Genomic DNA, 14,551 nt, shown 5'->3' with positions numbered 1-14,551 from the left:
AATTACTACTAAAGGCTTCACCCTAGAATCTTTATAGCTCCAGAACAAAGAATTAAAAGAGGAGAAATTGCATCTTGTATTTGGAGGGCAAATCCATCTTCACTTTGGAGAAATTGCTTATTGCAGATATTTTCTTCTCATTGCTGGGATGGATTGTTATCAGTGTGTTACATAGCTATGGGAATTCATCTGGTACTACAAAAATTATTTTTTCATTAGTATTGCTGGGGGAAGAAATGCAGTAATTTCTAGGATTCTAGTACTTCTAGAATATTTGATTCCTCAAATATTGTACTGCAATCTCACAGTCAGATGACTCCATTTGAAAATTTGTCCTTGGAAATACAATAAGTTTTGTTTATGATGTGGTTTGTTAGATGTAATGTTTAACAGAGGCCACTCCTATTTTAACATTAGCAATTCAGCAGGATGTACTTTTTCCTCCTTATCCTCCAACTAATCTGAAATTTACAGGAACTTGAAATATTTGGACTAATTTTAAAAGACAAAGTTTTAGCCAGTCTATTCCTACAATGTTTAAGAGAATGAAAGCTTCAAATTCCATCAGCTAACTATATCATACAATGATGGTAACATCCTGCAAGAATTAAATGCTGATCACTTTTAAATTACAATGTGATGTAACAAACAGCTGTGAAGAACAGATGATATGTGAGTTACCTTAGGGCTTTTACAATTTGGTCAGCAAGTCCACTGATGCATGAAGGACCTCTTTAAATCAAGGGAATTTAATTAAGACTAGAACTAGATTTGGTACTGTGAATGCAGACATTCTTTTTTGTATCACGTATGGGATTAAGATTGGATTTCTTGTGAATTGGCAGCTTAAATGGGCAAAAAAAAATTATACATGATCTCTTTACTAGAACAGAGCAGCAAGCTACATGATATAATTTCTATGTGGTCATTAGTGTGATATTCAAACGTAGGAAATGGTCTAGTCCTCATTGATGTCATACTAAGGATTTTCAGCTTTACAGTCAGTAAAGACTTTTCTCTCTCACCATGTCTAATTAGCCTCACTATTGCCATGGTGAAGAGTACCACACAGAGAGCAGCCGAGGTTCTGATTTGTCTGATATTATGGAAGAAGATGAGGAGGAGCTGTACTCTGAAATGCAGCTGGAGGATGGAGGAAGGCGACGAGTCAGTGTGACTTCACACAATGCACTTAAGGTAATTGTGACTGCAGAGAAACCTTAGGAGTACCTCCATATTTTGATTCTTCCTTCAAAGCATTTGTTTTAGTCAATTACGGATTTTGCAGACCATTAAAACTCACACTGTTGTATAAACCTAGAACTGGGGTGAACATTGTTTATGATGTCAAGGCCACTTTAATACATTTATTCCTTTTTTTATTATTATTATTTTATTATTTGATAGCTAGTCTTTTAACTAATTGAATATTTTCCTATATGTAATTGTTGAAGTTGCAATTTCTGTTCTGTAGCTGGGGACCATTCCCATGTCTATATGACAATATACTAGATGTGCTATGTGCTACCCAGACAATGAGTTGTTTCTGAGCAAGAAGATTTATATAAACATACTTATGTATAGGAAAAAAAACCAGCTTGGGTTTTCTGTGTTTGACTGATTTGTCCCTGTTTCCAGTGCTAGTCCGATCTCTTCCACAGGCTTTAAAGCGTGCTTGTAAGAAAGGGAGTTGGATCAGCTTTGTTTGATAAATGCATTACCAGAAATCCTCATGCTCTGATTATTAAGGAATCACCAGAGACAGTAGGAAATACCTATCAGAAATACTGCTTTAACACTACACAGGAATATTCACCATGAAAGACAACTTTAGTATAACAATTAAAGCATAAGTAGAATGTTGAACCTGCCCAGTACAGAATATATATTTCCCATAGTATATTTGTACATGTAAATTGTATTTGCTTTTTATGTATCTAGCAATTACACTAAATTGTGTTGTCCTAGAAAGCTGGATAACTTGAATGATAGGGAAAATCATAGGTTGATTTTTCTTCCAATATGCTGTTCTTTAACTAAAACCCAATACTATTTTCTCATGCATACAAGAATTTTGACCAGTCTTGTAACTGCTTTCATGTACTATAAATTCAGTCCTTTTATTCTGATACTGTCTGGAATGAGACAGGTTCATTTTCAAAAGAAAATACAGTCAGTGTTTCTATTGTTCTTCTAACACAAAGGTTGAAACTGAAATCGTTCTGCATGCTGCTTCTGTCCCTTTCCTCTGGGAAAAGTGAATTATCCCCAGACTGTTTTTGTTCTTTATGCATCAGAATGTATATTTGCTTCTTGGCTTTAAATTAGTATTGCCAATGTTGATTTTTACAAAGAAAGGCCCAGACCCTTAACTGGTGTAGTAAATAATTTTAGACCTGTTAAAGTCTGCAGGCATACTTCTCTTGATGTAGTAGTGTATGTGAAGGGCATGGTTGGTTGACTCATTCTGCAGAAGTGGAATTCAGTATATGAGTACTTCCTGAGGAAGGACTCATGGATGTCTGAGTCTCATTTGGAGAATATGGCCCACCATGTTGGTAAGTTTTCTGATAAAAAATGCAGGTCAGATTCTTCTCCCAAAGTGCTTGATAATTTCCCCCTCTTTCACTAGATCCAATTTCACTTTGCAACATCAGTAATTAACAAAAAAAATGAAAACCATGTTTACTGAATTTTCCATAATGTCATCAGATTCCTGTTCCTCTTGCATCTGAAAGTATGCCAACCATGCCCTTGCAGCTGTAATTGACTATTCTCTCCTGAGTTAATAGATGCCCCCAAGTAACAAGAAAACATTTTGCATGCAGATATATATTTGCTTTATTGGGACATTATTATTCCCTCCAAAGGTTCCCTAAAACAAAGGCTGACATGAGTGATCAAGGGAAGATTCAACTCACTTACCTGATCGGAACATTCTAAAATGTGGGATATTTGACCTCCATTCAAAACTACCCTTGTTCATCTTTATTGACTTTTTTCCACTTTTATGGCAGTTTGTCTCAAAAGTTTCACAAGTGTGATACACATTTTAAAAATGAATGAAAATAGGTGAAACAAATACAATCATAAAGTAACTTAGAAAGTTCCTAATGCTTGAAAGGGGAAGACATCCAAAACCCAGTTAAGTTTAATATGCTCAGAGAGAGAGGTATTGCTGAAGTCTCCAAGATGATCTGTCATCTTGGGTGCTTATTTATGGGTGCTGTTTTGTCCAGAGACCTACCTCATCTGGGCATTGAGTAAACTACAAGGAGAGGTGACCTCCATGATGTAGAATCTATAAACTCTGCCAAAACCAACACCTCCCACATCATTATTCTCTTGTCTCTTCTCAGAATCCAACAAAGATACTGCATAGGATTTTTCTGTCACACCAACCTTTGCTTTGTGTAAATGTAATAGATATATTTTGTAATTTTTCTATCGTGTTCAGAATGCTTATTTTATCCAGGCTGGGATAGTTTTTACCTACTTCTGGTATAAACAGAGATTTTTACTTCTGCTAATAGGCTGATTTTTAAATATTGGTTTTATCAAGCAGGTACGAGATTATGATGAGAGATTTGATGACAGTGCAGACCAAGTGACATCAGAGAGCGGCCTGCTTCTCAGGGTTCTTTCTGTGGAAGTCAAGCTTTAAAAATGGTGCCTTTTTTTTAAATTTTACAAAGGAAACTAGAAGTCCTTTAATGATGTCTGCAGAATAGCTTTCCTGTGGCAGGAGATTTAGGAGTATTTGCTGCTCATATGGGATGCTTTTACAGATGCAAAGCAAGAAAGCTTGCTAGAACAGAATTTTCTTTCTCAGATATGGGTTCTGGTTACAAAGAAAAATTAAATAGCAATTTGGCATGGGGCAAGGAACATACTAAGCCTTAGTGCTGTGTTTAATGTCATTCTCATTCACCATGCTGGAACCTGTATGCAGCTTTTATTGCTTTGTTTTAAATGCATGGGTTTATTGTTGTTAAGAGCATCACTCAGTTGTTTGTACTGACCTCTCATGTTGTATCTGACACCCAGCAACTTCTTAATCACGTCTTTATTTTTCACAGATTCTCATTCAAAGCATGACATCCTTTTCACTAAATAAGCTGCATGTCTTATGTTTGCCATTGCTCTAAAACTAATTCTGTCTTTATTTTTCTTTTCTTCTCCCTCTTCCCTCCCATTTTATTTTTGTCACACACTATTTGTTCCGTGTCTGGTTTTTAACATTACATAATCTTAAGGAGTGCGATAAGAATAAGACCACTGAAGCCACTTTTTTGGAACAGCCTGAGTTTTCACAGCAGATACATCACAGTAAAAAGCTTTTCAGTATTCCAGAAGTAGCTGAAGAGGATGGTGAATACTCTGAACTGCTGTACAAGCAGGGTTTAGGTATGCCCTATAAAAAGAATCCCACAATAGCTAGAGACTCTAGACCACCTAGGCCCTACAATCAAGACCAGCAGCACAACTTCTGGTACCCAGCCAAGCACAGAATTTCAGGCATGGAGGATTTTGCTGCAGACGACAAAGGATGTAAATATAGCCGGTCCTTATCGAGAAGCCCAGACAGTGGACTAGACTGTGGAAGCGAAGAAGAAGAATCTCGTTCTAATTTCAGATATACTTGCGATTCAGTTTCTGCCAACGCTGCGTCTAGCTGTTGTGCAGAGACTGCTAACTGTTCCTGCAGGAAGAGCATGAGGCCATTGCTTGCTCGCAGGAAAACTTTAACGAGACAAACCAGCATCGAAGAAGATTTTGGTGACCTGGGTCCTTCCTTTGTAGAGCCCAGGAGTGAACAGGTCAAGCCCAGTTACGAGAAAAAGTATGAGACTCAGAAATGTAATAGAACAGATAATTTGTCTAATGAAGATATTCAGGGAGGCTGGAAGACCGACTTAAAAATGGCTGATGCTAGGGCAGCTGGTCTACTTGCAAAGCCATCCCACAGAGATGCAGAAGACTCTCTGGTGTGTGAAATAAATCTTCCTTCTAACATCTGCTTGCCAAATCAGTCTGTTTTCTTTATTTCTTTTCTTTTCTTTTCTTTTCTTTTTTTCTGAATTAATTTTTAGAGTCCGTCCTTTGGACCTATCTGCTACTTTTTTCCCGTTGGTTTTTTTCCTCCCCATTCATTTTTGTTTATAATTCTGCATTTTCCTTTACAGTCCTCTTTTGTGTCATTCTGAAATCAGTTTAATTTGCTTTACAATGATTTTCCCACAGAACAAATTACAATAATGGCTGCTTTTATTAAAGGACAACTGAATCTAAATTTTAATTAAGGGTTAGCTGAACTATAATTTTTCCAAAAGATTGTTTTTCTTTATTTTGCCCATCTAAATGTTGCTTGAAAAAAAAGCTGCGTTTTAACTGGAAAAATATTTCATCAGTTGGTTTGGTTTTGGTTTTTTTTAATGTTGAGGAATTCATTTCATCATGTTGTTTTTATTCACTTCATTCCCAGAATTTTCAGGATATGCTCTTTATCATGAAACATCTCCGGACAAGAATCAAGATTCTCCCCCAGTGTGCCAGTGACCCAGATTTATGGAGTCACAGGTTTCATCATATTTCCATTTTCTACCTTATGTCTGCACTCTCACTACTTTGCCTTCCTTTTTAGACCATCTCTTCTTGCCTTTGAAGTTGCAGACTGCATCTCTGCATGAGAATGCAGGCAAACAGCTTCTTCCAATGGGAGAGGCCAGGGCCATTCCATGTCTTTCAAGGATGCCTCTGTGTGATCTTGCGTATTTGCATTTCTGTCCATTAATCTATAGCAGAGTCTCCACGCTTTGATAGATGCATCCATAGGCTTCCCTGCTCCCTAAAGACCAAAGCAAGTTCATTACCCTCTCAGTCTGCAACAGTCCAGAATGGAAACCTCAAATGTAATGTGTTTCATCCAAGAGTAGAAATCAGCTGCCTGCTCTTCTAGCCTAGCAGTTTATGCTGAAATGATCCTTAAAAATTTCTCCTGTTAAAATTGATGCCCAAGCTGTATTAATCTCAAAGACTGCATGATAAACTCTGGAGAACATTAAAATAGTACCATTTAGTTATTAAAATAGCAACATTTTCTGCAAGGGTAGTGAACAGAAAGAGACAGCTGTGATGTGAGACGAAGTGTGTCTACATTCCCTTCTACGTGTTCCAATGACCTTTAAAAGGCTTTAACAACCGAAGGCCATTATAGAAAAAGCAGCGTGGTCAAAGACAGAAGGACGTACATTTGTTCACATGCTGCAAACTGGACAAAGCTCTATAGCTGAACACAAAAAAAGCTCGCCTTTTGAGTGCAGTCCAAGCTCCACAGCTCTCATGACTGGTTGTACTACTCTTCAGGAGATTATAACATCATCTTAGCAGCAACAACAAAGGCAAAAGAATATTTCAAAAATTATTCTTTTCTTTTCTTTTTGTTCTGATGTGTGACTGCTGGTTACAAAACTCTGCCATAAATCAGGGAACCATTTTTTTCTTTTGCAGGTTTGCCAGGCAACAGTATTTACTTTTCAGCTAACCTTTCAGTTAAAAACTAAGTTTAGTTGCCTTTAGAGCTTACGCTTCCAAATGTGATTGACCTGATTAATGTCCAACCATGTAACCATAATGTTTACCATGCATGTAACTTACAAACCTGTTTTTTCTGTTGTTGTTTTTTAGCTTTTAGGTAATCCATCATCTGCAGGACGGCCTGAAAGGGCGGAGCATGCAGGGCGAAGGTCCTCTCATGGCAGTGCAGTGCCACAAAGGTCTCGACCAATGTTGGTCCCTTCCATTGGTTAGTTGGACAGATTGGTGCATTTCTGTTCTTTGCAGCCTCAGAGTTGGGAAGGAGGTCCTTAAAAAAGAAACAACAGACCTTGTCTTGAACCATGGTTACTCTTAGTTTAAATGGGATGAAATGGAACTAAGAACACCTCCATCTAAATATGAGTGTACTGGGGTTTCACAGGGGGGCTGATTCAGTAGTCATTGACATCACTGGGAGCCCTTCCATTGAATTTAGTGGGTATTGGACCTTTTCTACGTTTGGTTACGCTTAGGTACTGTTAGATCTTACCGAAGAAGAAATTTGCAGGCAGGCTACTATATGATCAGTGAAATAAATGTACCCATTCAGCCATCCATTCAGCCATCCATCTTTCCATTCATCAACCATCATTTTGTATTCACTTTCCATTTTCTTGACTACTTTTTGGAATTTAGCAGGAAAAATAGAAGCTGTTAAATGTAACAAGTTAATAGAACTTGCATACATTTACTAGATTTGATATTTCTTACAGAATCATCCCTATTCTGGTTTACTTATGACTTAAACTATACGCTGGTGTATACCAGAAAATCCAAAAAGTAGTGCAGAAAAGATAATGGAATCAAGACACTATGGACAAATACATATCTATTAAAACTTGCACTCTGTACTGACAAATAAGAAATATTGACGCTGAAAATCAGGGAACACATGCAAAACAAATGCAGAGAGAGTTCTGTGAGCTATGAGCAGAACTTTACTCCATGAAGATGTAAAGTTGCCCAGTTCCTGTCCCTAACCTGGACTTTAATTTGTGAATACTGTAGTCATCGTGACGAGAAGAAAGCAGTGTCAGGCAATTCTCAGCTGACATTTATGCGAGTAAGAGACATTACAAATGGGGATTATCAGAAGGAAAGAGACTGATCATTAAGGAATGCTAATATTTTCCCTTTTCATAGAATCACAGTAAAATGCCTGTACTGTAAATAAAAAGCAAAATCCCCCTAGTGGGCACAATTATTTTTATATCTAGTAGATAGTAATTATTATTATTGAGACTGTAGATCAGAAAACACAGAGAGCCGTAATTCATGAAACTTTCTTAGTGTCTTCAATTCAGCATGACTGGTCAGAGACTGATTCTCATCCACGTCCTGGTGTAAACCAGGATAATCTTCACAGATGTCAATGGAATTACACTGGTATGAAACTGGCATGGGGGAGAATCAGCTTCAAGGGGGCTCTTGTGCTTCCATTGGCAGGTTATTGTTATCTGAAACAAATAGCTTTTGGATGACAGTGTGAAGACTGTTAGATTTTCATGTCCTTTTTCTCTGAAAGCAGCCTTTTTTCTCAGGAGTAAAGATTTCTGGTTTATGTTTGGACTACTTAAAGCAAGTTTTGTATTTAAGTTCTTTCTTTTATATTATCTGCTGAAACATTTTTTTTATGAATAGTGAGAGAGTAGACATGTTTGTTTGAATTAATCCTTTGGGTTTCCTTTTACTTTTCATTTTAATTAAAAGTAAGGGAAGTGATTTATTTGATCAGAGGTCACTTTCTGTCAACAAAGTTAGGACACAGAAACCATTAAGTAATGACTTACTTAGCTGTTTAGTAGTTCAATAGCTTAGGAATCAGGTAAAAAAATTAATTTCTGATAGTCAATCTGTGCTCAAACAGATAATTAGAGAGAAAATAAATTCACAGATGTTATTTCTTTCAGTGTAACTTAAAGAATGTATTATTGTATTTTGTATTGTGTACAATCCACAAATGCTTTTTGGGAAAGTTCCATTAGGAATAAATTACAATATTGTCTAATGCTGGTAACAAGCAAACAAAAAAAAAAAATTGTTTGCTGTGAAGCTGTTGAAAGGCCTTATGTGATTTAGAGTTCAAGAGTCCTAATATCTGACTAAAAGACCAGTGATTAAGATTGCTGAAAGATACATATGCAATATTTCTTACTTTCAGCATCAGACTGTAATAAATGACTTTAAGTGAAGCAAATCTAAACACTTGATAAAACTCTGCACAAAAGTTGCTTCCTGTAAGCCTGCTGGAAAAAAATCTAGAAGATATGAAGTGTATCAAGAGTTCAGATAAATAAAATGTTGTAAAAGTAGGGCATCCAAAAGCATGTAGTAGAGCATTGTATAAATTTAAACCCACTGTTCAGAACTCCTACTGACAGAGGAAGTTTCCCATGAATAAGGGCTGCAAGTATGGTTTTTGAAGAAAAGTGATGTGTCATTATAATACGTAGTTCCACAAAGTGAAAAGCAGAGTAAAATAAAAGGAAAGAAGAAAGTAAATATGATTGAGCCAAAGCTTAAGACTGCCTAAATACATGAAACTGTTGGCCTCAGCACATAGCTCAAAAATGTGGATTCCAAATTTCTTGGCAGCAGCTTATTTCTTTACATGTATGCCTGGAATTTTTGCTGAGTTATTCAGCTAACAGGTCACTTTAGTGATGGAAAGTTCTTAAGGCAGGTCTGGGAGGTTAAATTAGTGGGAAAGAGCTTCAAAATTGTAATGACGTTAGGATCCCAATGGTAAAACCTTTCTCCAAAATGTTCCAGAATTTAAATTCTTTGAGGCATTTTCTCCATTCAGGTATAAATACTTTAGATTAGTATCTTCTTTCAGGTAGGATTTAAGTAAATTAATTAATTTTTGTTTTTAGGTTGATACTTTAGAAGGTGAAACACAGTTTACAGTGCTCTTGACCTTGCAGATCTGGCAGGTAGGAGTGTTTAAACCTCATAATAAAAGATCATTCCTATCCAAAGAGCTAACAAACAATATTTACACTGTATGAATTTTAAAAAGCACAAAATTCAGATGCTTTAAAAAAAGGAGATACACATTTCTGTGATTCCCCTGCTGAAGAAGGATTTCTAGAGGCTGAGACATCTGGCAAAGCTTATGCAGGGTTTAGCCTTCCTACTATATGCAAGTCAGAAAAAAAGGGTAGGCAAAGCCTGCCCGCAGGAGCCTCCGCAAAGGCAACTATACAATATGTTTTAATAGATCATTCCCTTTTTCTCCATAGAAATTACAATGGACAGTAACAGTGAAGGCGGTCGGTCTCGGTCAGGTAGTGAGGGAAATATTTCACCCGTAAAAGAAGAAGCTTATTATCGCAGCATTGGTGGACACAAGAAATGGCCTCAGCAGCGTACCATGGCCTCTGAATATAGATACGGTATGCCGAACATTATTCATCCTTTATGACAGACCCATTTTAGAGCTGCGTGTTAACAAGCGTGGTTTCTGTATGACAACATTGCATGCAATGCCGAATGCCAGGGGAACTAGCTCTTAAGTCCTGTCTGCTCTCAGGTAAGTTTCTCCAGCTCAGCTGTAAGGGACAAACAGCCCTTAGTCCTCTGTCCTGAAACTGCTGTGCAGCCACCTTTCCATACTCGACTGAGTCCAAGCACACTGCATTGCATGAACCTCTGTGAAGCTATGCCGCTACTAATGCCAGTCAGTATTTACTGTATACACCTGAACGACCATTCATCCAAACGACCACATTTCCACTCGGTTCATATAGCCTGGGCAGGGACAAAGAGTAGCTGGTATATCGCGACCCTATTAGGGTTCTCTAATAGGAAGCAGTTACCAAACGTTATTCAGATTTATGGCTTGGGCTAACTGAAGATTCAGGGTCTTACCAGTGACCACACAGGACTTTGGCTGTGTCACTCGGTGAAGACAAAAATTATTATTATTATTATTATTATTATTATTTTTAGGAATAATTACACCATAATGACAAACTTTTGTATTACATGAGGAAGGCAGTTATACCCACTACTGATAGTATTTGTTGCTTCATCAACATAGAAATCATTACATGATCAACAACTCAGTTTTCATAGTTCATAACACAGTAAAATGAAGTGTCTTAACCCATAAAAGCAGCCCACGCCATATATAGAGCTAAGAAACACATTAGGGTTTTGTTGGTGTCTGAAATGAAACAAAAGGGGCCCTGAAAGTTTAGGTAAATCCTAATTTAATGTTGAGCTTCCAAGCAAACAGATCTGACTGACCTTACAACAGGATCATCAGCTTGTGTCTATCAGTGTAGACCTAGTGAATTCAGTGCAGCTGTGGTTGCAACTATACATCAGTTGGGAATCTTGCTGGCTGCATCCAGAGACTAAGATTTTACATACACAATTATATGTGTGCATATATGTATAATGTATGTATGTACCTCTTGAAAGAGTAAAATAAGGGGTGAATGAGCTAATCTAGAGATTGTTTGCTTTCTGGTTCACTGAAGCAAACATGACTATCCTGAGTCAGACTGTACCGGCCAGTGTTTTTAACAGAGATACATTTGGCTATAATTCATGTTTGCACCTAGCCCCCATTAACTGCAGTTGGAGTTAGATGCAAAAATCGGTATTTTTAATTTAAAAACCAAACCAAAACACCCCTTAAGCCCCCTGTTCTACATTGCCTGGTGGGTCTGAGTATGAACCACAGAATGACTGCAACCTGACTGTAGGAGGAGAACAGAACAGAGAGGAATCCCATCCTTTGTGTCCCATTGCTTTCTGTCCCACATGTACCATTCTCCCACACTTCCTTTCTGTGCTTTGTGCCTGCCTAAAGCTTCTTGGCTGAAATTTTTCCCTGCCCTTTTGCTGTTCTTCATTTTTTCCCTATTCACATTCTTTCTTGCACTCTGGACCCAAGAGTTAGTAGCTGTTCCCTTAAAGCTGTGACGCTCTGAAATTTTTTTTCTGGTAGTTTAAAAATATCAAATGTTGAATAAAATGCATCTGATGTAGAGGCAAAAATGTAATAGAATTTTTTCTAAAATGTTCCATATTGAATGTTCAAACTATTACAAAAAATGGGAGTCTTTAATTTGTAAGAGGTGGTTACAGTAAAAATTGTATTAATATGAAAATTGTTTGGAAAATTTTTTATATAGTTGAACTACATTTTCATCATAATTCATAACATCGCTTTCTCAATTTATTCATTGTGAAGGAATGATAAACTGGATGATAAGTGTTGATTCAGCAAAGAACAAAAGTACATGACTCCTACTGAAGTTAGCGGGACTTGCACAATAAGCCAAGTTTTTCACAAGTGGCTTGTAATTTTGAGAGCTTTATTTTGGGGGGGCTTCAACTTTGTATGTCTTGAAAGAGCCTATTTTGGGGGAAAAAGCGCTGTCACATGCTCTTTCAAAACAAAATTAAAAGCCTTTGAAACCCATCATTCAAAACACTCATTGTTAGCCATTTTGGCCTAATTCTCTAATTCAGTTTTACTGAAGTCCACCCTTAAGTATGTTGTTGAATCATGGGCTAAACACATTCTCCAGGTCATTTGAAAAGTCTGAAAGATAAATGAGACAAAACGTTAATTCTCATTTTTTATGTCCTAATTGATTTGGTACCCTGCAGTGGACAGAGTTCAGTGCAGTGTCAAGTGTTGTGATATTCATGGATGATCTTTGCTAGTGAGCTTACGGTTAAACGCAGTCATAGGTAACCATTTTGCCTGGATTTTAACACATCTTGTTAGTGTTGGCGTTGGTTTGGGGCATTGCTGGATATGTTAACTATTGACTGTGTTTAAACAAAATCATAGGCAGTGTAGTTCCAACCCTGCAATAACTAACGCTACTGAAATATATTTCTTCTTGCCTGTCTGGAGAGGAGAGGTTATAACCATGTTTTAAACCTGGTACCTAAAACATGGTATGTCAACACAGCTGGGATGTGCTTTCTTGTGTCCATGAAGAGCAGAAGCAGCTGTGCTGGAAAACAGGTGGATCCAAAGCATGGTTATTTTTGCAGTAATGATAAAGCCTATCAGATTCATCATTATGTCACTCTTAACATGCTTCATTAATTTATGGCAAACTCCAGTAAACCTAACAAAAACTGCTTTCTTACCTGAGCTGGATTCACATGTGTAAATGTCAGTGTGGTGTAGGGGATCAGCACCACATTCAGTGCATGCAGATTGTATATGCTTTTTAAAAAAATAACTTGCCAATTAAAAAAAAAAAACAAAACCAACACTAAGCTTAACAGGACATGCATTATTGTTTTTTTTCACTGAAATGCCAAATATTTTTAAAATATTAACTGGAATAGTTGAAAGACGAGGCCAACTTGTATTACTGACTTGTTCTTTTCTGAATTTACTTTCATAGATGGCTATGGTGGTCATGACCATCTTTCTCCAGATATTTACGAAGAATCAGAAACAGATCCTGGCACAGAAGATATTTCTACTCGAATATTTGTTGCACTCTTTGACTACGATCCGCTGACAATGTCCCCAAATCCTGATGCTGCGGAAGAAGAGCTGCCATTTAAAGAAGGACAGATCATTAAGGTGGGATCTAAAAACAAAGGAAACAAAGGACCCAGTTTTACAAACAGGCTCTCCTTTTTTCCCTGTGGTGAAAGCAACTTCTGTGACTAGAGTCCAAGGGTTTTTTTTCCTCCAGAGGTTCAAGCTGTAAATCTCACTGGATCTGGAATCTAATATCTAGTGCTAATAGCCTAAAAATAATTAGGTAATGGCAAAAATCTCAAGGTTGCTAGATAGTTAGGGCCAGACTTAAATAGAGATTTGGGTGCCAAGACCAGAATTGTGACTCTGAAGGCACCTATGTCCATTGCCACAAACCTGCAGGCAAAAGTGCTTCAAAGAGGATATCTTTCCTGCAAAGGTACCCCAAAGGCACTCAGTTTTGTACCTTCGTAAGTACCAGAGCTGCCATATTTTTTTTAAATGCTGAACACTCCTAGCTAGTAAACACTTAAGATTAATTAAAGTCCAGAAGTTAGGTATTTCTCTTCCAGAGTCGTGATCTTCTGAAACTGGGAAAACCACTCCCTTTTCTGACTGTTTGGTGTAAAATACACAAGGTGCCTTTAAACAGGGCGCAGAAGACAGGTCAGCCCTATTCCAGATTACAGGGACAGTGTTAGGCTCTGTCAATGTCTTTAGCCAGCCCTCTATCCCAGCTTGCCTCATCTTGTGATTGTACAGCTGCGAGGCAAATTTTTTCAGCTTGCCGCTCTGATTTTAAAAAGCTAGCAGATTTTTCTGTCGAATCAGCAAATGTAAGCATCTCCTCCTGCAGCTTTGTATCTAATCGATCTGGTACAAAACGGGCAGAAATGAGAGAGGCAGAAAGAACAGCTGCTGGTAGTCCAAGGGTAATTTGAGATTTAAGTGTGATCTGAAACAGAACCTGAAAAAATAGACTCATTTGTTACGCTAGCCATTGCAAAGATAAAATTGTAACTTAAGCTGTTAAAATACTGACTGCCTTCCACTGTATCGGACTGGATCCTAACACAAATGTCTGTATCCTAAATCACAAATTTTTTAATGGTAAATACTTAGATATTTTGCTTATATAAGATTTTGCTTATATAAGATTTATGTGAAAAATATGGAACTTGTTTAAGAAATTATTTTTCTTTGCAAGAAATGTTCATTTCACTCAGGTATTTTAATTACTTCTTCACAAATATATACACGTTTGGCAATGAAAAGTCTAGAGAGACTCCACATCAGATATTTACTCGCAGTGATGTTTATTTTATACTTGGGACCACGATGATTACTATGTGACCTGCTGCTTTGAATTTCTTACCAAATTGTTGCGAAGATGGATTAGTTTGCGTTTTCAAAAGACTTTTTTGTACATTACCTGAGCCGTGGGGATGGTGGACGGTCAGTTCCACCAGGAGCTGTATG

General features: G+C 37.3%; 1 protein-coding gene across 20 annotated transcripts in view; it reads left to right on the top strand.

The window, feature by feature from the left end:
- RIMBP2 (RIMS binding protein 2) overlaps positions 1-14,551 on the top strand; it is a 115,902-nt gene that overhangs the window by 88,777 nt on the left and 12,574 nt on the right. For 9 of the 20 annotated variants that reach the window (XM_049806293.1, XM_049806292.1, XM_049806282.1 and 6 more), the window contains 5 exons: positions 1,039-1,197; positions 4,257-4,988; positions 6,688-6,805; positions 9,843-9,995; positions 12,987-13,171. In XM_049806293.1, coding sequence (XP_049662250.1) covers positions 1,039-1,197; positions 4,257-4,988; positions 6,688-6,805; positions 9,843-9,995; positions 12,987-13,171 — 1,347 coding nt within the window. Of the gene's footprint in view, positions 1-1,038; positions 1,198-4,256; positions 4,989-6,687; positions 6,806-9,473; positions 9,524-9,842; positions 9,996-12,986; positions 13,172-14,551 lie in introns of those variants that run through there. The other 11 variants (XM_049806285.1, XM_049806289.1, XM_049806288.1 and 8 more) reach the window with 5 other exon arrangements.

This window comes from Accipiter gentilis, chromosome 7 (assembly GCF_929443795.1).
Source record: "Accipiter gentilis chromosome 7, bAccGen1.1, whole genome shotgun sequence".
Lineage (NCBI taxonomy): Eukaryota > Metazoa > Chordata > Aves > Accipitriformes > Accipitridae > Astur > Astur gentilis.
The sequence above is the reverse complement of the archived record's forward strand: the minus strand, read 5'-3'. Positions and strand labels throughout refer to the sequence as shown.